This window comes from Notolabrus celidotus, chromosome 18, assembly GCF_009762535.1.
Source record: "Notolabrus celidotus isolate fNotCel1 chromosome 18, fNotCel1.pri, whole genome shotgun sequence".
NCBI lineage: Eukaryota > Metazoa > Chordata > Actinopteri > Labriformes > Labridae > Notolabrus > Notolabrus celidotus.
In genome coordinates, this window is record NC_048289.1 from 13,017,989 (window position 1) to 13,042,466 (window position 24,478).

Below are 24,478 nucleotides of genomic sequence, written 5' to 3' on the forward strand. Positions count from 1 at the left end.
AAGTCAAAGTATAGATCCTCCTGGTCAAATATTACTCCAATGCAAGTGAAAGTTGCTCTGGCAAATTATTACTTGAGTTAAAGTACTGAAGTACTTGCTTTTAAAAAATACCTAAGTATTCAAAGTACTTCTTCAAAATCTCAAAACGTTTTATTTTCACAATACATATTTGCAGTCAAGAACACATAGGAGTACATTCCGTTACATCATGTTTATCTATAAACCATTATTTGAAATCTCTAAAAACTATATCATGGAATAAAAACAGCAACTAAGTTACTCCAAGCACAGAAAACTGTTTGAAATGTTCCTCTGAATGAAACAAAGGTTATGTAGCTCAACACGCTTTCTCAGGTTGGACAGTGAATTTTTGTATGTTTGGGCAGAGTGGGAAACAGGGTGAACATTTCAAATGATACGTATCATTCTTCATTTTAAAAACCTCTAACAGGCTGAAGATATGGCCGTGAGTGCTCATGTGGAGAATTATATCCATCATTACCACCTCTAAATGAACTGCCTGACCTGAGTGAAACATGCTCTGTGTTTGCTTCAACCGTGGAGACGCACGATATACAGGTACGACTAAAACACTGAGACCAACAGAACTACACAAACACATTTTACTGTCTTAGAGATCAGAACAGAAGCAAAAGAAGTGAGTAACTAGAGCATTGATAGAAATGTAGTGGAGTAAAAAGTACGACTGTCTTCTGAATGAAGTGGAGTAAAAGTAATAAGTTCCCCCCAAAAATAATACTCAAGTAAAGAGCAGATACTCAAAAAATGTACTTAAGTACAGCACTCAAGTAAATTTACTCTGTTACTTTCCACCACTGTGTTTAAGTGTATATTGTTTACAGTCTGTGAGTGTGAATATAGTTGCTATACATGCTGCATCATGTTGACCTGCGAAATATGTGCAGTATGACTTATTTTCGGCGTCTTTTCTGCTGAGGGACACATTTGCATTGCATACCACTTTCCCCCGGTGCTCCAGAGGTGTATGTGTTTTTAAGATCTTGTAGAGGCTTGTACGGATACAGGAGCATCAGGGAGGGAGCGGGCAGGGTGTGGGCGCGGCTTATACTGATGCGGCTCTTATGATTGGTGGACAGCTATCCTGGTTACCAACCAACACTACACAGTACTGGACACATGAGAAAACAGATCAAAACTCGTAAATTACTGATAAAATGACTCATGCAATACGTCTGTGCAGCGAAGGTAAGTCTTTGTCTGATATATGAGCTACCTTGAAAACGTGGTGTGAGAAAATATGAGAACAAAGATATCTTTTGTTTGGTTTAATGTTGACCAGAGAGCTACATGCTAATGTTAACCAGCGAGCCCTTCGGTTTGTTATTAGCGGTAGTGCTAACGGAGATAACTGGCCTGGTTGTTCTTGTTGTTTTTTTGCAATGTCCAGGTAATCAGGGACTGTTGTAGACATGTATCTGAAACGTGTCAGAAATGACTGTCGTTTTGCAACCAGTGAGAATTATTGTAAGGTTAGCCGTCCGCCCCCTGCATGTATGGGCACAGATCATCTCAAGGCTGTTTAAATTAGTTTCCCTGAAAACATGATTGAGATAAGATCCCTGGCGATTGTCGGGTGTTGTGTTATTTTGTAATCTCCCTCCAGTGGGTGGGACGACATATTCAAAGAAATGCTTACAAGGTAATTTAGGCATCATGTCACAGGTAACCTTGGGGTGCTGGTCTGTTTTGTTCTCCCTGCAGTAATAATGAAACTCAACAGAGATTTCAATGATCACTCTGAGGAATCCTTGTCCCTCTCTAAAATCTCGGTTCGGATTATATGAACAGCATCATCCGCAGGCACACAATGGATAACGAGGTGATCAAACATATTTTTTATGTAATGACTCATCTGCTTTGTGAGAGAGTTCACATCACCTGTCATTCTACTTATCCACTTTGAAGAAGATTCTCAAAGCATTAATCGCTACAATGCATGCCATCTTTTACAGCAGTCTCAGCTGTCTCTTTTTTCCCGACACTCTAGCACTAACAAGTACTCTGTGTTCTTCCTTCAATTTTCTTTTGTTCCCTTCTGCTCCTAACATTACAGATGCTGTAGCATAGTGCATTTGTAGAAACTGAGTAAGGGCTTTGCAAATTCATTTCTTATCTTGCATGATTCTTTATCAAATTGGAATGTCATGAGCTGTATGTGAGTGTGCAATGCAGACAACTGATGCAACTTCTAAGACACATTTATTTAATGTAAAGCTGGCTGAGTCAAAACCAGTATCTCTGAAAAATGAAGCCTTCATGTCAATGTTATGATTTTGATGGCTGATGCCTGTGTTAGATGCTGTATTTTTAGAATTTAAATTGATGTGATAGGTTTAATTTCAATCATGTCAAGCAAGGCTTCCAAACAAAAATAGTCTCTGTCATCTCTGTTTTTGTCCGACTCTGCTAGTGTCTTTGAAAGGGCTGCACTGTATTATGCAAAAACACATTACTGCAGGATGTAATAGAAGTTGTTCCTGTCATTTTGTTCTGCTCACAATCAACAAGTACAGGGTAATCACATGTTTTAAAATGTGCACAAATATGGCAAGCATGGATTCATAAAACCCAAAGACATAAGACTTAGTCTGTAGTTTAACTTAATTGGGGACATTATTCTAACTTAACATTTTTCTATCTTTACTTCTCTGACATTGTATCTTTTAAAATCTCTGCCATGACTTTGAAATCCCCAACTAGACAAAATATATGCCTGTTTACAGAGGCATCTTTTCACCATGTTTTCCACCTCATTCACTGACTCAATGTTTTCCAATCGCATGCACTGTAGTGATGCTTTATATACTCAAGACTAGAGCAGTAGTTTGTTTGCATTCATTTTGTGATGATGAAGTGTATATTGTTTACAGTCTGTGAATGTGAATAGTCTTGCTACACACGCTGCATCGTGACAGTCTGTTGTCCTCAAACAGCTGATGTAGGCTTTCCTGACTCTGCGTGTGTGTGTGTTTGTACTCTTGCTCATGTTCTTTAAGGAGAGTCCGATGTGCCAAGGAGGGAAACTTGCCTCTGCTGTAGATGACACTCTGGATGAATATTTAATCGCCCTCCAGCACAAAAACAGGTGAAGTGTGAGCACAGGCTGCTGGAGAGGGACAGATAGAATTTCAAAGAGACACACATGACTTCAGTGCTGCCTAATAAGAGCACTGATTGTGTTTTTTACTCTTGAACTCGCTAAGTAAGAGTGTGAATTGTGCATGAGCTGAGATCAAAACATTTTGTTCTTCTCTGAGTCCTGAATCATGAATTTAGTCATCTTGAACCTGTGATAGTCCAAGGGTTTTAATCACTATTCTCCAAGTTGTCACCAGTTTTTCTTTCCCCTTAGGATCCTAAAGCGCCTTAAAGTCAAAGACCCCAGGGAGATTGAGTTGGAACAGCTTGAACAAGGTTTTTCTATTTATCTAAATGGAGCCAATGCTGAAGCCAGTAGGAAGCAGCCCAAGAGCTCCAACCACACGTCTGTGTCCTCCTCTCATGCCAGAAGGCCTGCACGTACAGCAGGTATGCTGCTGCTGGACCAAAATAAACTTACATGCTGTAAAGTAAAAAGTCTTATGTAAGACCTCATAATTCTTTTATCTCTCTGATGTGCAGGGGGAAATGTTGCTCCTGAGTATTCGGTTATTTTTACGCATAAACAGAAGGCTTCACATCATACTCTTTTCTTGCTGCTTCTGTCATCCTAAGACCATATGGAAGACCAGCTAATAGCCAGCACTCATCAGTTTGTATCGTGCGTGGCACAATCTCATGCCCAGTCCTCAGTGAATAAATGATAGTGACAGTTGTAGCTGGCAGCCAGTTCCTAGCTCTTCCTCTCTGTGTGCTGTGGACCATCTGCGTACGAGCCAGTGTGTTCGTTCTCCTTGGAGGCAGTAGTTCGCTGCAAGCTGCTCACGTTCTTTTCTATGCTGTTACTCATCGGCAGATGTCTGTAGAAGCGCCCACCAGCTAACTGAAGACAGCCGTAATCTGGAGCAGACCAACAGGAAGAGGAGCCACACTGCCCCAGGAAAGGTTCAGAGGAAAGAATGGGTGCAGGTAGGAGGCGCTAATTACTTGCTTTGATAATTGTTGATTTTAGTGTGTGAGTATGGAGATTTTCCTTTTAAAGTACACTTATAAACATTTCCTGTTTTGTCATGTTTGAAGGATTCTGTCAGGATTCGAACAGAGGAAGGACCAAGTTTGAAAATCTTCCCAGAAAAGGACTACTTGGAGGATTTTGAGCCCTATGAAAGCGTAGACATGGAGGTAGAGTGAAGACATAACAATGCACACTAAGCCTGTGTGTGGGTGTTTTTTCAAGGGAGGGGCTATGTGTCAGATGCAGCTGTCTGTACTACTTAGCATCTCTCCATCTCTGCCATTTCCCCGTCATCCAATCACCTTGTTTCACACAGAGCTCCAGTCCACGCTCGCCTCATAGTCCCTGCTCCCCGAGGGACTCCACCAAGGTGTCACGCTCCTTCAGCTCCCGGCAGGAGATCCAAGGAAGCCAAGCTAACCAGGAGCACAATGAGAAGGTGCTACTCAACCTTGAGGAAGTGAAGGTAAGCAGAGGAAGAAATATTCACTGTGCTCTGTTTCATTTTGTTGAAAACACATGAGATGTAGTGAATCATCTAGATTTGTTTGATGCTCCAGGGTGTTAATTTATGACATGTTTTCAGTGGTAGTCCAACAAATCAGAGGAATACTAAAACTGTCAAGACGTGTGTGTGTATGTTTGTGCCTATGAGTGCTTAACTGATGACTATGTTCATGTATGCGTGCACAAACGCTGACATTTGTAAACCAGGTTCTGCGCAGGAGCCTTGAGGTCAGTATGCGGCGAAGCAACCGCGGCTCAGCGGGGGAGGAGTCAGACGAAGAGTGGGTGGAGGAGCACATTGAGAGGGAGGAGAGCACTGAGAGTCTGGACGAACTGGGGCTGCCTCTCTCGTCCTCCAAGTCCTCCTCCAGCCCTCGACCCAGCGCCTCCCATGGCCATCTCGACTCAGCAAACCTCATTGTCCTGGACTTTGGGCCCACACCTAAAGGTAGGCTTCAGCATCCACTTTCAGAAGTGAATTTATTATTGATTTTAGGGTTAGCCTTAGTTGTCTGGAGCAGGTCCATTCTCCTTGTCTGCCTCATCAGCACTGACCTGTTCACATGGAGACAAAGAGGCAAGGTTAGCTGTCAGTGCACACTTCAAGTACTAGCATAAAGGACATTGTGCCCTCTTTGCCTGTAAATACACAATGTGTACACTGAAAATGTTCCTCTGTGTGACACACTCCACATTACAGGTCGTAAACTTGAACGCTCTCTGTCGGCAAAAAGGAAAGAAAGCATTGACAGTTTTATACCCATCAAGCCTATGATGGTGAAGAGCAAGACCCTAGATAGGCCACCTTCCACAGACACCTGGGACAATCAGAGTAAGTCTCATCTCAGATCCATGTAAATAAGCTCAAAAGTTTTAAGCATATGGTCCATAAATATTCAGATATCCTGTTTTTGAATAGAAATCTTGACACAGATCCTTTAAGAAGTGTCTTGGTGAAAAGACATAACTGATGAAATGGTACATGGCTGTTGTCAAAAATACGTGCTCATTGCCTCAGGGTCATGGAGTCTGGTGGAGAGGCCCCTGTCAGCTGCCAAAAAGGCTTCCATGGAGGATCAGGACCCAGAGGAGATGGTGTGCAGGGTGCGCCAGGCTATCCAGAGAGAGAACGATCCGTTGCAGAGTTTCGACCTCTTCAGCCGCAACATGGTCTGTCTGACTCACACTTTATCTTTATTAACTTAACTCTGATCCCTTCTGATTTCAAGGGGTTAACACCAAGGACAATTACTCCAGCTGGTCAGATTTAGAGGGAGAAATTGCTGTTCACCCTGGTCTTATGTCCTTAAGGTACCAGTATAAGAGTAACGTCCTGTATTCCTCAGTGTGAGGATGTGACTAGAATTATGTTTTGGTAGCCTCAGGCTTTTCTAGCTTTGTGAACCAAAATGAAATATGTAAATATAGTATATATTTAAACTGACTGAATCATTATTTGTTAATTCAATTTGAAATGTGTACCTGGGGTGTCTTGTACTGGATCTTGTGTCCAACTAGTGTTCTATTAGACTTAAGAGTGCCAACGAGCCAATGCCAGGGCTCCTGGTATCTGTGTAGAAGCTCATTGTTATAACGTCTTGCACACTTTCTCTTGGAGTTCAGGCAGAGTGGTGTCGGGAAAATATTTGCACGATGGTAAACTTTACTCCTCCTGCTCAACCAGGCTGCGGAATCCCTTGTTTTCAGTTGTTGGCATAATAAACGTGAAATACCTCCATACTGTTGAGCATCGTAGTTCGCTCCCTCCATGCTATATTAGCTCTCCACCTAGTAAAATGCACACACCTACTGCCACACTGATGACACAGTGTTGGGCGGCTGTGGCTCAGTGGGTAGAGGCGGCCGTCTATCAATCGGAAGGTTGACGGTTCGATCCCAGATCCGGCAGTCACATGCCGAAGTGCAAGACACTTGAGCAAGACACTGAACCCCAAATTGCACAACATTGACACTGTTGTTCAGCAGTGTATGAATGAGATTAGCTAATACTGATGGTTCCTTACATTAGCAGCCTCTACCCTCAGTGAGTGAATGAGTATGAATGGGTGAATGTGACGAGTAGTGTGTAAAAGCGCTTGGTCAGACAGACTAGAAAAGCGCTATGTAAGTCCATTACATCTTATCCATCTGAATCGCACTGTTTTTCATACTGTGTATGTTTGTTTATAAATAACCTGGTGCAATTTTTATCGTGCAGTAACTTACCTTATCTATTTATCAGATAGAAGTGTACATAGTGTGTATACATCCGTAATAGTTGCCATATTTTATTTTATTTTTACTTTATTTTATTTTATTTTATTTTATTATATTATATTTTACCCTTGTCATTGCTATTACTATTGTTATTATATTTTTTTAACTATGTTAGTACATTGTTGTATTCCCCTACCCCGTGTTGTAAGCTGCTGTAACAAAAGAATTTTCCCCAACGTGGGACAAATAAAGTATATCTCTATCTCTATCTCTATCTCTAAGCATAGGACTGAGTCGAGTAGATCTGCCCTGTAGACTAGCAACATTTGTCACTGATACCCGACCTAGCTTTTTGAGTCAATATCTGATTGATACCAGGACGTCAAATGGAATTAGTCTCAGAACCAAGTTTTGTGGAACTTTGTTAAAGAAACTTCAATGTTCATCAATAATGTGCACAAACTGTATTATATGATAAATAGGACCTAAACCAACTTAATGTGACTCCTTGGTCAGATGTGTCAAATGACACTCAAGAGCTTTTATATTTTATATATATATATATATATATATATATATATTTTTTTTTTTTTTTTATTTTTTTTTTTTTGCTTTTCAAATTTCAACACAAACAGAAAATACACTTATACAAAGGACAGAAAAGAAGAGAAGGAAGCCTACTGTATGAGAGGAGTTAATATTACAGAATGAATACAGACAGTATCTAGTTCCAAAATAACGATAAAAAATACAAAATCAAAACAAAATAATAATTAATAATATATTTTTTTAAAAAGTTACAAAAATAGATGAAATACAAAGATGAATCTTCATGTCAGAGGGGATATTTGAGACTCAATGACCTTTTAACCAAAGTAAAGACAGAAGCTCTCTGCCTGAAGCATTTCAGTGATATTTAGTAACTCTTACTGCTGCCTCAGTGAAGTGCAGGACTCTGAATCCTGCCTGAAAATCCTAAAAATAAACTTTTGAAAAAAGTCATGCAGCTCTCTGCTTTCTTGAGGATCTTTGAAGGAAGAGCAGGGTTAGATATTGGTCTATATTTAGCAAAGATGCCTGAATCCAGAGCAGAATTCTAATTGATGCCACATCAAATGACTGTGGTTCATAGGCTTTTGGTAGAGGCAGATTGGGCATGTCTGCATAAGAAATTCTCAAAGACATCGTCCTAGTTATGAACATTTTTGGAGAAAGTGTACTGTTACGGATGGATAAATCATGAACTCGGAAAGGTTAGCAAGAGAAAGTATGTATCAGGTTCTAAATATGTTTGCTAAAATGCTGAAAATACACCTAGACTTGTTTTTTACTCTACTCTCAATGAGTTATATGCTGCTTAAGCATTTCAGATGGCCTTCCTATATTTTTTCAGGCTACCTCACCAGACTTCAGACATTTCTCCCTACACAGAGATATTATTATGGATTTGGCTTACATGTAAGCTCTGCCTTTAAAGCTTATGTGCCACTGACTGTTTTTATTTTGCCTCCCCTTTTTATCTAGGGCAGGGGACACCAGATGATGAATGGCTTAGTGCGCCGCAACAGCCATGACAAAGATGAGAACAGTGTCACCATGGCAATGAACAGAATAACACTCATGGGACAGAGGTATGCTGACATACTGATAATGCATACACATCCTGACATCCATGTGACAGAGGGACACCTTTACCTGTGGTAGTAGTCAAGTACATCCTGCAGTGTTAGAATAAACATCAGTGTTTTGTAGAAAAGAACACCAGCAGAGATTTATGGTTATCACTCCCTCTGACTGTGAGGAATAATTTGTCAGCGTGGATGTGTTCAGCCATCAATCACCATTAAAGTCTGAAGGTCAGAGATAATAGGCAGAGCAGCCGAGCTGATGGTGTCATCCTTCTGTTCAGGCAACAACAGAAGCTGCTGAGAGCCTTGGAGAAACTTGAAGCAGGACCCAGCAGCAGCATCGCTCAGAGTGTCAAAACAGACTCAAAGCAGCTGGTGAGTGAGTAACAGTGTCTCACACTTCAGAATGAATTATCCCGACACTGCTGAGTGTGATGGAGACATAAGCATACTGAAGCACTGAGTAATGTTTTGTTGTTGTGGTCGCAGATACGGCGTTCCTCTTCTGAAGTCACCCCTGCATTGTATGTTACCATGGAGATCTTGTCAAACTGGGGGAACGCTCTACAAGTCGGACTGACTGAGTTGCAGTTTTTCTGTCTCAGAAACAAGAAGCTTTACATTTCACCTCACGACCTTGACATCCGGAATGCTGACTATCCTGGAAATCTGGGGGCACTTGTCAATGGAAAGATGAAGGTCAGTGTCAGCTGCCTCTTGAATCCTGTTTGAATAATGTCTGCAGCCTGACTTTAATCTGAGAGCATACATTAGAGCTGGCTGTGAATTAATCCCTATTTACAGATTTTACATAAAAATGTAGAATCTGTGCTCAGTCAGGATCGTAACATGTGAAATGTTCTGGTTTTTGTAGTACATTTATAGTCCAAGTAGAACTGACCAGTCATGTATCAGCAGACTGTATGAAGAGAAAATCAGGTGGAACACAATCCACCTTTAGCCCTAGCTCCTATTGTTAGTAATCTGATGAAGGTTTATTCACCCCTATAAACACATATTTGCATGCAAGTGGAGCTCACATTGTGTTTTTGATTAAAAGATTACAACTTGAGAGACAAATATGCTTGATGGTGTGTTGTAGAAGCCAATCAGCGTTTAGATTTCCTGACTTCCTGTCAGGTCCATCACTGATGCTTGATACAACTTCCATTTGACAAACAAGTGCTTCAAACGTTGCTTTCTTCTCCTCTTGAGGACAGACCTAACTAGGAATGACAGCGTCTTATCAACTTGACGATTAAGAATCATCACCCTTGCTAGTCAGCTCCAGAATTACTTGTTGGTTAAAGGAATTGTTTATATGTATTCTTTTTTTATTGTAGGCCCCTAAAGTCATTCATATGTTGTGTCTTAGCTCCTGTAGTGCAGCCACCCGCCTGCTGCCTGCAGAACTGGGCTGTAGTTCTGATTAATGACAACTGTCATAGTACTGAAATGCTCTTCTACCCAGATGTATAAGCACAGATTACAAAGAGCATCTCATGGCACAGCACTTACCTTTTGTAGTATTGAAATAAAGTCGTATCTGGCAAAACTGGCACATAACCACTCAACTGGCGCAATGCATAACCAGCACATGCATGTGGACATTAACCTGCAAGGAGGACTAAAGGCTGGTGCCTCTAGCTCTGCTAAAGTTAGCCACACTCGACAAACCCACGTTGTTTACCTGCTGACCCTTTGATGCTGTGTTTACCCATGTTTAATACATTGTGCTTCATTTTGGTTGTTTTTAGAGTGTTTTATTACCTCTAGACGGCATGGTTAGTCAGAATTAAAATTTCAGTTTTATCAACTTGGAAATTAGTTACTTCAGAAAATCCCTAGACCAGACAAAGCTTGTATTTTCAGGATTTTATTTCAGCAAACTTAAGACCTGTTGATTGCAAGTAAACTACAAGAGAATCTTTTTCTTTTGTAGAATTATACAGCTGGAAAATACAAGAGTGAAGCCTCGGTGTGACTTACTATTTACAGTGAAACTGAGACTCACCAGAAACAAATGAACGCCCTTTATGTAATGAACCAAAAAATGAACCTCTGCAGACCTATCTGAAGGGGCGAATTTCCCTTTGCTATCCGAACACACAGTTGCTTCTCAGGTTGCCAATTGGACTGTCATCAATGCAACACACATGAAAGACAACAACTGCTAACTGCTGGCTACTCTCAATGGCTGAAATGCTCTTCATAACTTCCAGAGGCGTATTTTGACAATAGCTGATGTGCTCCAAGTTTGGCTATGAATAACCTGTTATCAGTGTTTTTATCCAATCACAGATCATCATCTGATAGAATAGAAAGTACTCTAAGCCTTCTCACTGCAGATATTTGACTTGTCACAGCATCAACAGCTCAAGTGTGGTTTTTCTGTGCCTGTATGTGGTGCACTGTTTACATGTAGTGACACTTTCTGATTCTGCCTCTTCTACTGGATCAACAGACCACCAAAGAGCGTCACATGTGGACGTGTCTGTTCCACCCCCCTATCCAGCTCTATTTCATCATCAGGAACACAGAGCGCTGCCTTGACTTTGGGATATCGCGCATCAAAATTTGGAACTACAACAGAAACCTGAATGTAAGTTATTTTTATTTTTGTGTATGTTTCATCACACTTAGATAAAAGCGTCAGTTTTACGTAACATTTTTTCAACACTAGTGAAATCCTCTCCACAAATCATCATATTTATACCTTTTGATTAATCTTTGCTGTACGCGGAACAAGATCTCTTAAATCCATCATGCTTATGTGTTGTCACCATACTACCCAAGACTGTAGAGGCGTGATTATGTCAGGGGTGTGGTTTGTTTCAGCACTGGCTGACTGATCTGCCCGTCAGACTGTCCAAATGTAGAACAGAGAGAGATTAGCTCCAAAGGATTAGCGTTAGTGGGAAACATGGGCTTCTGCCTCTCAACCTCACTGCTGCTTGTACACACAAAGACCCCCTTGTATCTCTGTCTTTGTTACTCCAGCTGTCTAGAATGACTTCATGTCTTGACCCTGGAAGGTAAGGAGCTCTTGGTGGGAAACAGGGTGTAGTTTAACCTGGGTTAAAGTAGTTTACTTCTTAGAGGATCACACAGATTTCGGTTGGAATTGAGCCATTTCGTTGCGGCAGCCATGTCTGTGAGATTGCTAATTACTATTAGCTTTTGTAGAGCTTATTCTGCATATAAAAATAGATATGGAGAACTACAATACGTTTATGAAACAGTCCTTTTTTGGAGATGATTCCTTTGGGCTTGCAGCTTGTGAATGTTCAAGTTATATTCTTTAAATATTCTTCACTTTACAGCAACATTGTATGAAATGCTAAATACTACCCTGTGATACCATTTCAAAACAAATCCTTTGCAGCATGACTTGGTACCAAAAGTCAATTTTGAACCTGAATATATTTCTAACTAAGTAAACCAAAGCTTTGTTTCTTTTTCAGGATCTTGACATTGGTGCACGGCACATAAAGCTGTATCTAAACAGCACCTTAGTGTTTGAAGGCGAGCTGGAGAAGGGCTGTGGCAACCAAGTCTTTGACTACAGCACCACCATAGACCTGAAAGATTTCCAGGTTTCAGACTCTGTGTTTTCCAGTCCTGTATCTTCAGGACACAGTTTACGGGGTGCCAGCCCCCAGCGCCATGAGGACAGGAGGGGTGGGGAGGGCAACAGCACCCAAAGACACCCAAGTTCAAATAGGAAGCCATCAGATGCAGCAATTCAGGCTATGATAGGCATGGACATGCAGGAGAAATCACACACGCCTCTACCACCAATCACTCCCTTATCCTCTGCTCGCTCACATAGAAACTCTTTTGACCTGTCCAAGGAGCCCCTCTCCCCCCTCAGGCAGCAGATGGAACAGCCTGCACCTATGGAGCAGACCGTCACCACCCAGCCATCCTCAACACGGGTGGCCCCTCAGTGGCTGCAGCCCCTTAACAGAGGAGCTCCTGAGGGTTGTGAGGCCAGCAGGGAGAGGCCCCGGTGGCTGGTACCCCAACACTCTGCAGAGCCCAAATCTCCAACACCGTCGTCCTCTTCAATGCTCCCGGAGCTGCCGTGCAACCCGGCGCGAGTGTGCAGGGGGGCAGAGAGGACAACAAACGGGGCTCAGTGGAAGGGGAACTCTCTGGACCTGAGCTGCGACCCGCTGGAAGACCTTGGAGATCAAAAGCCTGAGAGGCCAGTCAGCGGACGCAGGAGCTCATTTCGAAACACAGCAGCCAGTGCCAGGCTGACAGAGGAGCAGCAGCTTCGAGCTACTGGACTGACAAACCCAGGTAAGAAAAACTGATACCTTAAAGTTATGACAGTTAGACATAGATGAACACCTGATGGGATTATTTCTTTGTGATACAATTTAATGGTTACAGTATGTCACCATGGCTTCAGTGAATACTTGATTCTGACTGACTGACTCATGGGTGTCAATTAATTCTTGAGATCTGGTGAAACTGTGTCTGCCAGTATCACTGATGAGTAACCATAGCACCAGGGATCTTTGAACAACACGTAGAGATTTCTACTCGTCTTTAACCCTTTTGGAGATTATAAAATCTATGATAACCGAGGAGCAGCTGAAGAAAATGAAAAAGAAAAAAGGGAGAAACCTTTAAACACCTTCGCCTCTGAACACGACAGGATGGAAACACACAAGCAGCAGAGCGTAAACTGACCCTCTGAATTGACTAATGCTGTGAATCACATTAGCAAATATCTCATATACCATTCACTTTACAACTCTCCATCTCAGGTTCCTGCTGACAGTAGACAGCTTATTAGTCATTCATGAAAAACTCAATATTGATTCTGGGAAATTGACATGGCTGGTTAGTCAGATTATACCTGCTGTTTGTGAGCTGCACACATACTTTTCATGGTGTGAGATTATAAAGAGGTGGTGGTCTTCATCCTTGGTAAGTGACTATGTTTTAAGTGGGATAGTGCCCTTGGAGGTGGCCATAATCAGAAATGTTGTGGGGAAGCTGACGTACAAAGACAGTTACCTCTGTGGAAAAACCTTTACATAGTTGCTACGGCTGAAGAAACTGTTCCGGATTATGTTATTTCCTCTTGTTGTCAGTAATTCAAGCAAATCTTTGTGTATTCTCCAGAGGAGCCGATGTCTCTAGTAAGCACTTGCAGGAGACAGAACACTGCTCGCTCTCAGCTGCACAGCCAACAGGATGACTCCCTCATGGAGTCCTGGGACTCTCTCACTAAGTTCAACCAATGCCAGCGGGGACGCATCTCCAACATGGGCTTCGAAGGTGATATCTTTGACGAGTTCCTCCAGCGCCAGGGACGTGGTCCACCTACAGTCCCATTAAACGCCTCCACAGCTCCCAGGAGCCCTCTTTCCTCTTTGATGAATCAGGGGGCCCTGTGTGAAAACCCTGAGGATGATCCATCCATGGAACGGGAGGATGAGTTTGAGATCCCTGTGCTGCCCCAGGGCCAAAGGCTGGTCATCAACATCTTCTCCACCTGGGGCGACCGCCACTATGTCGGCCTCAATGGGCTCGAAGTGTTCAGTTCCAGCGGGGAGCCTCTGCAGACTGCTCACATCAGCGCTGACCCTCCAGACATCAACATCCTCCCTGCATACGGCAAAGACCCCCGTGTGGTCACCAACTTGATCAATGGTGTGAACCGTACCCAGGATGACATGCACCTTTGGCTCGCACCGTTCACCCCTGGTCGAAACCACACCATCTTCCTGGACTTCGGAGCTCCACACCAGGTGGCCATGATCCGAGTGTGGAACTACAACAAGTCACGCATTCACTCCTTTAGGGGGGTGAAGGAGGTGGAAATGCTGCTCGATGGACGATGTATCTTCAGGGGAGAGATCGCCAAGGCCTCTGGGACTCTGTCTGGAGGTAGCAGAACAAAACAGCCTCTCAAGTTTTTAGTCTCCTTTGTGATCTTCTTTTAATTTTATTCCTCTCACTTTTCTGTCACTTCAGGGCTGGACCAGTTTGGTGACACCATCCTGTTCACCACGGATGATGACATCCTGGAGGCCATGTCTCGTTATGATGAAACCTTCCTCAGTGAAGGAGAGGGTCCTGAGGGCTTGGTGCATGAGGAGGAGCTGCAGAGACCACGCACAGCTGACGGAGAGGGGGAGGAAAGACCTTTCACGCAGGCGGGTTTCAGAGAGGAAGACCTGCAAGTAAGTTTAGACCTCATCAGCAGTGACTACAGGTTTCACAAAAATTGTCAGGTGGCTTTCATCGAGTTCATAGTGTGAAGTGCATTTTGGAACAAGAGCAATGGGGTAGCACAAGATAGATCTGTTGCTGATCTGTTGACATGTACCCTCAGCTGAAACTCCACCTCAACCCCTCTTTGAGCCAGTCTGAGGAAAACATGGACCATACTCCTGGGATGTACACGGGAAAGTGTGAGTAGATAATCAACACCTTCTCAACACTTGTTCACATGTTTTTTTTGCCTTAAGTCATAACAGCTCTTCCTTTTCACTGCAGGCCTTAGACTAGAACTGGTGTTGACTTGGGGGGACTCTCACTACATGGGCCTGACAGGCCTGGAGGTGGTGGGGAAGGATGGAGAGAGCTTGCCTTTAGATCTCAGTATGATGGCTGCCTCACCCAGGGACCTCAACGACCTGCCTGATTATGGACATGACCTGAGAACACTTGATAAGTATGTCAGGGAACATATTCTCTGTGATAATAGTCAGTACTGTGTTTTCTATTCACACTATAGCTCTAGAATCACCTCAGTTTCTGCCTCTACACTTTTCATGTACATTTCTGCAGCCATTTTCACCTTTACCCTCCTTTCAGTGAAGCGTATATGAAAATCCAAACTGAGCTCTGATCATTTTGTGTGTCTTTTTTCTTCCTCCAGACTTGTAGATGGCCACAATATAACCACGGATGACCAGCACATGTGGCTGATCCCTTTCTCCTATGGAGAGCCCCACATCCTAAACATGATGTTCAACAAGACCCAGACTATCGCTGGACTCCGTATCTGGAACTACAACAAATCCCCTGAGGACTCTTACAGAGGGGTGAGACACTTTCCTCATAGACCCAACATAGGGCCGATTCTACCAACAATTAAGGACCATTAAGGTCTTTGAAAGTCAGAAAGTCATTTTAGAAGTCAATCGCCTTTGTCTCCTGCATTACGGTGTTTTTCATGCACACATTCGGGGTAAAATATCTTGATTTATGTACCAGAAAACACATAATGAATCAATTCATTAACTTAGATAATAAAGACTGATACATCCTACATTAAGATTTAAACTGCTATTAGAAATGGCCATTTACTCTCAAAGCAATTTATGTGCCCAAGCAATATGCACTAATTAAATGGCAGATGGAATTCCAGCTTCATTTATTTTAACTTCAGGTTGAAAACGCATCAGTAGAGCCATATATTTATTTGATGTTTGAAATTAGATTATTGCTACAGACTAAATTTGTATCTTTTTTTCTCAATTTTGGATAAATTGGGCAAGACTCATACTTGAGTGGGCTGGGCCCTCCTCTGCCTGTACCCTGTTCCAGGCCCAAACAGTATGTGCTATGAAGCTGCAGTCTTAACAACAGAGCAAGTTCCTTTTAAAATAATGAAAGTAAAATGAATTTAGAGGTTTAACAAATAAATTAAACAAGAACAGATCTGTGCATGAGACTTTAAACAAGGTATAGAAAAAATGTTAAAATGTCTTCATTTTTGGTGAAGGTGAAGGTGGTCCACCTTTTCATGGATGACGTCCCCATCTCCCCAGCCGAGGGCTTCCTGATCAGGAAGGGACCAGGCAATTGTCACTTTGACTTCGCTCAGGAGATCCTCTTTCTAGATTTCCTCCAGAAACCCTCCGACGACAAGGGGGCAGAGGACTATCACAAGTAGGAGCCAGACTTTGCTTTTATTTCATGAGAAATTTTGAAAAATTCATTACAAACTGGTTATGTTGTCTCTATTTTAGAGGAGGCTCTAAGAAACAGGAGCAAGCCAGCATGGACTACGAAGCTCCCATCATGCCTTGCGGATGTATCCTTGTTACATAGGTTGAACAGCTTTGGTTACTGCAACTGTGTCAAGAATTTATGGCAAATAATTTTTCTGCTATGATAGTTTTTAAGGATGAGAGGTGCATCCAAAGTCAGTCTATCTTTCACTCAGTCACTGATCTCTACTTAATGGAAAAGACTCCGGGCTTGACTCACAACAGAATAACATGGCTTTCACGCCCACTTAAACTGCACGGATGAACTGAAAAGACATTTCACACACAAAGGGTTAAATGCTCCACAAATTGCACAGCAGAGCAAATAACGTTGTTGTGCATCAGTGTTATTGCATACATACAAATAAGCCATGAAGCATTCATCTGGAGCAAAATCAGCTTCTTTCTATGCCAACAACTTTTGTTGCGAAATCTGCACCTAATTCAGAAACACTGGCACTAAGTCCTGTGCTGCAGAATAGAGAAACAATTACAGCTCATCTCAGCCAGAATAAAACACAAAAGTGGAGCAGAGTGCACGTAGCTGTAGAACTCACACACACTTCTAGGAGTGGGCGTCTTTGCTCTTGAACATCATTAGGGCAACATGTTTTTTGAATCAGACCTTTAGATGGTGCAGACAGCAGAGGCCAATGATGCGCAATTCTTGGTGCAACCGTTGGCCGCAATCCATCCTTGGTGAATTCCCCCCTCAGTGCTTGATCTTATAGTAAGCTATATAGCAGCATTTCTAATGCTATTTTTCTAAATTGCTCATAATTATAAATGTGTTGGGTTTGCAAACTTCCATTTGCTCTGTTCCTTATTTAGATTATTGAGAGGATTTTCCAAACTCACAACTCAGGCACTAGAATTGAATAATGGAGAATAAAACTAAAGCTCTATACAGTAAATAGGGAATGACTATGGACACTACCATGAAATGTTGTTTTATACATGTTGTTCCTTGACCTCCACCTTTCAGTCATTTTTCAGCTGCAGCTGTTAACGTCATGGGGAGATCCGTACTACATCGGCCTCAACGGCCTTGAATTTTATGACCAACACCACGTGAAGATCAGTCTCAGTGACAACAGTATCCTGTCCGATATCATCTCTTTTTATTTAATTATTGGACTTGTTAATGGACCATGTACAGTTTCAATCATAAATATTAAAATGTAACAAATTGCACTCGGGTAGCTTCAAGTTAATTTACATTTATATCATCAAAGCTAAACTCTTTTCACAAAGGAGTGGATATTGAAACCAGAGGGATTATTTTGTTCTTGCTATGATTAAGAGCATAACTGCTAATCAATTGGTCCTATTTTAATGATAATCAGGAAGAAGCTGAATATCATTGCATTTTATGATTGGCCAAGGCGGTTCATAGGAACTGATGTTAGATTTGTGTCTGTTCCTAAACCTTTCGCCCACCAGACATCGCTGCGTTTCCAGACAGCGTGAATGTGCTGGACAATGTGAGCGGTGACGTGAGGACTCCAGATAAATTAATAGATGGGGTCAACAGCACCTATGATGGAAGGCATATGTGGTTAGCCCCAGTTCTTCCTGGACTGGTGAGAACACAAAGAGATGCTAAGTGCAATCTATTAGCAGACTCGGTAAAGCAATTCCAGTACATTTCTTCCTAATTGCATTGATTGTTTCCTCACAGGTGAACCGTGTGTACGTCATCTTTGATCAGCCAGTTACAGTGTCCATGATCAAATTATGGAACTACTCAAAGACACCTCAAAGAGGAGTGAAGGAGTTTGGGGTGGGCATCTTTATCTGTTTTAAACTAAAGTCAGTTTTTTCTTATAGATGTACTTCATCTAAAAATCTGTGTGTGTGTGTGTGTGTGCAGCTGCTGGTAGATGACCTCTTGGTGTATAACGGTATCCTGGACAGTGTGAGCCATGTTGCGAGAGGAATTCTACCCACCTGTGATCCAGTGGTGCCATATCACACCATCCTGTTCACTGACAATGCTTACATTGCACACAGGGAGAGGAACACTGTCATCAGGTAATCAGATTTTTTCAGGATGCACTGATATTTTTGATGCTTGGTTACATGGCAGTTCCAAGAACTAACAAATTGGTGGCTTTCCCTGGATTTTAAACATTCTTTATTTTAGAAGTGTAGCAGGCTGAATAACCCCGAGTGGACTAAAGTCTTGACCACTTTCTACCAAAGTGTAGAATTTACACTTCGACTGCACTGTTTGCCTCTGCTCTTTGCTGTCTCACAAAGTATTTTCATATGCAGAATTATTATTCATTTGCACTACCTTGGTGCTAGCATGCTTTTACATCATATTTTTTAGTTTTTGGAACACAAATACTGTAAAAATTCAAATAGAGGCCTGGATTTTTTTTTCTGTAATTCTTATATTTATTTATTTTTCTCCTTATAACTTATGTGTTCAACAACAAATAAGATATACTAAAAAGTTTCGACAGCCTCATGAGCTTACATATCTGCACAGCTCTCATAGTTGATGATATTAACAGGAGTCTCTTTCCCTCAGTGGTGCAGGTTGGCACAGACACCTGTTTAAAATTACAGGAATGAGTTTAAAAAGTGGCCTTCAGGATTCTTAAGTTTGGAAATGACTGATCTTTACAAATTCATAGACAGAATGTAGTTGGATTGAACCTATGTGTCCCAAAGTAGTGACTTGTTATGAAAAGGGATGTGCTCTTCTCCACCTCAGCCCCCGTGGCAGCAGACACCACCAACAGTGAGTAACAGAGCCTCTTAAAGCCTTGTGTCAGCACCTCCCTGTGGTCAACCCCTGTACTGAAGAGTCCTCCAGTCCCCCCAAATTCCCCCCTTCGTCCGTCATCCCACACCCTCCTCACCACGCGCCTGACTTGTGATGTCCCAGTCCCTCTGTCCTCTCTCTCTCCCTCCTCTCTAGCCCCATCCCTGGTGTCAAGGCCTGGACCCGCCCGCTTCAAACTTTGTTATCAGTCAGACTTCCATTTTGTGTCCTTCCCTGTTTTAGTTTCCCTGTCTCCGGCACAGCAGATTAACTTGTTCCTGCTGTTTCTTTTGTTTTCTCCCTGTGTTGCAGTAACTACGTGGAGGACCAGGATGTAAAGATGACCAATGAGAATCAGATTGTCCATCATAACAAGAAGAAGCAGACAGCAGATCCAGGTACGCTTAGTTAACAACTGGACCTGGGAATTTGCTTTTCTTGCTTCTTAAAATATCATTCATCAATCTGTAAAATGTCCTATTTTGATGCCCTAGTTCTTGACTCATCTTCTTCATTTTGCTTGATGCAGCTCTTCGGCCTAAAACCTGCATGACTGATGGTGGGAAACATGGAAAAAGGAGGTACTAAAAGACAGAAACATAAAGAAAGGAACTATGACTGACCTTCTTGGCCTGCTTTTTGGTGGATGATGAGAAAACCTACCAGAATTGATCCATAATGGCAAATTGTGGTCCTCCAAAGAGGAGGACAGGGCTCTCACAGATAAGACTGGGCTTGCACACACACTCCTCTTTCACTTGCAATGAAATCACACCCACTCAGATATGTCAATAAGTGGGAATATGTACTGTATGATTGCACCCAGTTGCTCCTCCCACAGTGCCAGGATAGACCTGTGAGGCTGCTTTTAATCAGCCTCATTATTGTGCCTAGTACTTCACACTATATCTGTGGCTGCTACTTGTGAATTTGTGCTGCATATTTAATGCTGCTTGTGACGTGCAAATACTAAGACAAAAAGCTGTAAGGCCACATAATAACACTGTCACATCTGGATGTGACCTGAGCTACATTTATATAATGAATTTAATCCACTGATGAGCCTAGAGGGTCCGCTCTATGCCTAACTGGTATGATAACTAACTCACACACAGCCAGTGCACAAACAACCAATACACAATGCTATGCAGACTCCGATATTAATCACTAATATATGTGTATGGTTTTCATCTTTAAGAGATTTATATCAATGGCTAAAGTAGTACTCTAATAGTTCAAAGAAAATCAGAACATGAGTCATTTTTTGTATATTTCAACTTGAACTATAAAAGTAAAGGTTCTAACCACACACCGAATTCTTACACTTATATTTGGCTTCATGAGATTAGGTCGGCATTCATTTTTTCTGCTCTTTAGCTTTTAAAATCAAACTTGTTTGCAATCCAAGTGACCTTTATTGAAGTGCTATATATAAGGTAGTTTTGGAGGCAAACACTTCTTGAACCAGTAAAAGCAGTTTCACTCTTTTGGCTGGGAATATAAAAAAAATCCTGCTTTGATGTTGAGTAAATTCAGCAACAAGCGAACTTCTTATATGCAAATACTATAACCTTACCTCAAATTAAGAATGATCTTTAAAAAGGGATTTATCTAGTTCTACCTTCACTATAATACTCTGTGTTATATAATATACTTGGTTCAATATCCCCTGTACTGACTTGTTGCATGAAAGTTCCCTCAGAAGTAGCTGCTGTTATTATCCTTTAATATTTTGTTGGAGGAGTTTTTTACCGCTGCTTCGTTGAGCCCTGATATAAACTATTTCATACTCCTTACTTATGATGGGAGTTACATGTAAATAAAATGCAGTTTTATGTATTTAATTTCAGTGCGTCGCATGGCAACAATACTCATCACCCTGGTGGTGGCTATTTTTGTACGAGCGACATGAAGTGTTTTGAAATATTTAATTATTTTTCTAATCTTGATTACATATGTATATTTGATGTAGGTTATTTGAATGAATAAATTTAAAAATGTATTTGTTAACATTTGCAGGTCTTTTTCTCAACTTCTCAAACTTTTCTGATTTCATGTCCTCACTTGAACTCAGAGTGTTCTGAATTATACAAATACTAACTTGGAAAGAAGAGCTTGTGTTAAGATGACAAAAAAATTAAAGGACAAGTAAGTAACTTGTATATCTCCTGAGGTATTTTAATACAGACTCAGCTGTACATTTTTCGTTATGTATAAGGAATGACCGTTCAGTTATAGAGCAGAGCATCAGTAGTTTAAACGCGGTGTAGACAGACATCTTCTCCCACCATTAAAAGATTACATTCCTGCAGAACCACAGCTTTGGGCATGCCTGGCTCAGATTTTTCCTGGGAAGATCCCCTCTTCTCTTTGGTCATCCCATTTCTGGACCTAATTAGAAAAAAATGAAAGAAAATGTTAGACTTTTTTAAAATTCAAACGGGTCTAAAAATAACACTTTAAACTGGGCTGAGAATGGTTTAGAGGGAATCTCTAAATTTGGCCTGAAGCTTCCCATTTTATTCTGATTCTCAGGATCGAAAAGACTCCCAAGAATGTGAGGGACGTCAGAGTTGTCTGACCCCTGCTAAACAAACTCAGCCCACATATGTGGAGAGCACCATTCTGCCATTTCTATTTACCTCTTGTTTACCTTTTGCATTGGGATCTAATACAAAAAATGAGATGTAATGAAGTATTTTTTCATATTTTACCCAGGACATGGGGCAGAGTGATTTGTAGACCCTCTTGTACCAATCACAGGGGGCAGTGTCCACTCCTTTGGCGTCTAGAGCTTTATTGCACCTGTGATAGTCTGTTAACAGAGAAACAATAAAAACCATTAATATTTATAAACCCTCATGGCTTTGATCCAGGTCTAAAGGGGGCACATTGAGAAATACTCATCAGGATTACGTGCAAAGGTCTGAGATGAACATGTGTAAAGCCTTCAGGTGAGCTGTGGTTGGTCTTTAAAGGACATGCCGTGTTTATCATGATTTAGTATATTTTCATCAAAGGTGTAATGATGAAAATACATTTTAATTCTTATAAATATTGAATCACTCCTTCATATATTCAATTGTTGAAAGAGGAGAGAAATGTCTGGACCCCCAGCAGACCGCTTTGACCTAGACACACAGCCTTACCCAGGTAGTTGGACCAGCAGTTCCTGGTCTGGTTCTGGTTGGGGAATCTGGCGTCAAAGGGAGCCGTGCGGTACTTCTCAAGTTTGGCCTGAATGTCCTCAGCCATTTTCACCTCTGTAATGGAAAATCATTCATGAATAATGATGATGTCAAAGTAAAAAAGGAATTTTGTTTTGTGTCATCAGGGAATACGTCCAACAGTGCCGACTAATATTATTTCTCCTTTAGCTGTAGGCTGCAGCAGGTGTGTGGATAACCCTTTCTATGTGTGCTCTGACGTCATGTTAGATGCCACAGCTGGAGATACACAGCAGCCGGAGAGCGACTATTTTGGGGAGGTTTGAGGTGCTACATGCGGCTCAGCAAAGATGTTTCTAGAAATGTTGAGCACCCATCACAGACTACTTTTGTCGAATAATCTTGTAAGACATTTGAAGGTTCAAGCAGTCGACCATCAAACAAGCAGTGGTGGACAAAGTACATGTCTTCATTACTTAAGTCAAAGTATAGATCCCCCTGGTCAAACATTACTCCAATACAAGTGAAAGTTGCTCTGTCAAATTATTACTTGAGTTAAATACTGAAGTACATGCTTTTAAAAATAATTAAGTATTCCAAGTACTTTTTAAAATATCTCAACACGTATATTCACAAAGCATGAGTGCAGTCAAGAATGCATGGGTGTACATTCTGCTACATTATGTTTATCAGGAAAACATTATTTCATATCTAACAAGTATACCATGAAATATAAAGTTACTAGTTAAGTTACTACAAGCACAGACAAGTTTAAAATGTTCATCTGGAATAAAACATGTGTTAGCTACAGACCTCCACATGCTTTCTCAGGTGGTGATGTTTTGTAGGCTGACCAGAAATTTACAACAATATGAATCTGTCTTTATTTCAAAAACATCAAACGTGGGTTTGAAACATGGCTGTGGTGCTCAGGTGGCGAATAATCATTCTTCTCAGCCATAGCCATCATCACCACGACTAAATGAACAAACTGATCTGAATAATGTTTGCAATTGGACAAACTACATGCAAGTACCTGAACAGTTTACTGTCTTTGGGATCTAATTTCAGAAAAGAAAATGCATGAGCTGACTTCAAAGCAAAAGTAGTGAGTAACTAGAGCAGTGATAGAAATGTAGTGGAGTATGAGTATGATATGATATGATATGATATGATATATATATATATATATATATATATATATATATATATATATATATATATATATATATATATATATATATATATATATATATGAAGTACGATATTTGTCTTTCAAATGTAGTGGAGTAAAAGTCATAATTTCCCCAAAAAATAATACTCCAGAAATGTACTTAAGTACATTACTCAAGTACATTTACTCTGTTACTGTCCACCACTGCAAACAAGCACCTTGTAACAGCGACAATACTTCAGAGGAGCGACAACCAAATACGGAAATGATGTTGAAAGATATTGGCAGACAGCTTTATCAATTTCCTGGTTCACCAGGCCTGACACAAATTTCTGTTAAATATATCCCAGTTCTGTTTCTCTTTTCATACGAAAAAGCATAAGGATACTCATCAGTTCATTCGATCGATGTAATTCACATTCAAAGTTAGAAAAAAACAACTAATGGTACAAATATGTCAACCCAGTTTTGATTAGTGTTATCGTTTCCAAACGCTGCAGCCGTGCATTTTATAATAACTTTCTATTTACAAAGTAAATGATATTAATGATCGGATAAATAGGTCTATCTAAAGTCAAATTAGTAATATAGAAAAAGAAAGACATGCGAGAAAACGTTACCTCTGTGGCAGTCGCTGGCTCGAGCTTAGAGTGACTTTTATACTGGACTCTGTAAAGTGTCTCCTCTGATAAGGACTGTGCGCTCCACGCGCGCGCTCCTCATCGCAGCCGTGCAGAGCTATCATGATGATATGGCGGACTTAGGTCACATTGAAATGTGGGACGCACACACACACACACACACACACACACACACACACACACACACA

General features: G+C 41.3%; 2 protein-coding genes across 3 annotated transcripts; one reads left to right on the forward strand and one right to left on the reverse strand.

Annotated features, from left to right (window-relative positions):
• The first annotated feature begins 1,112 nt into the window (after positions 1-1,112).
• On the forward strand, positions 1,113-21,310 carry LOC117829798 (protein KIAA0556). 2 transcript variants are annotated; one of them, XM_034707473.1, is made up of 28 exons: positions 1,117-1,227; positions 1,744-1,861; positions 3,039-3,127; positions 3,395-3,570; positions 3,998-4,110; positions 4,222-4,323; positions 4,473-4,622; positions 4,871-5,111; positions 5,364-5,495; positions 5,682-5,833; positions 8,405-8,511; positions 8,790-8,883; positions 8,998-9,207; positions 10,973-11,110; positions 11,973-12,816; positions 13,651-14,418; positions 14,506-14,714; positions 14,867-14,945; positions 15,031-15,208; positions 15,416-15,581; positions 16,265-16,431; positions 16,512-16,576; positions 17,518-17,628; positions 17,976-18,115; positions 18,214-18,315; positions 18,406-18,566; positions 19,621-19,706; positions 19,838-21,310. In XM_034707473.1, the coding sequence occupies exons 2-28, from the start codon at positions 1,823-1,825 to the stop codon at positions 19,894-19,896; spliced, it is 4,878 nt and encodes a 1,625-aa protein (XP_034563364.1). In that variant the 5' UTR covers positions 1,117-1,227; positions 1,744-1,822; the 3' UTR covers positions 19,897-21,310. The 2 variants fall into 2 exon arrangements, with proteins under 2 accessions (XP_034563365.1, XP_034563364.1); XM_034707474.1 differs by lacking the exon at positions 1,744-1,861 and having other exon boundaries at positions 1,113-1,227.
• A 151-nt stretch (positions 21,311-21,461) lies between these two features.
• LOC117829803 (cytochrome c oxidase subunit 6B1) lies at positions 21,462-24,400 on the reverse strand. The gene is made up of 4 exons (XM_034707480.1): positions 24,270-24,400; positions 22,458-22,571; positions 22,023-22,123; positions 21,462-21,699 (listed from the first exon to the last, which is right to left on the reverse strand). Exons 2-4 carry the CDS (start codon positions 22,561-22,563, stop codon positions 21,646-21,648), a joined length of 261 nt encoding a protein of 86 aa, XP_034563371.1. The 5' UTR covers positions 22,564-22,571; positions 24,270-24,400; the 3' UTR covers positions 21,462-21,645.
• Between the last annotated feature and the right edge of the window lie 78 nt (positions 24,401-24,478).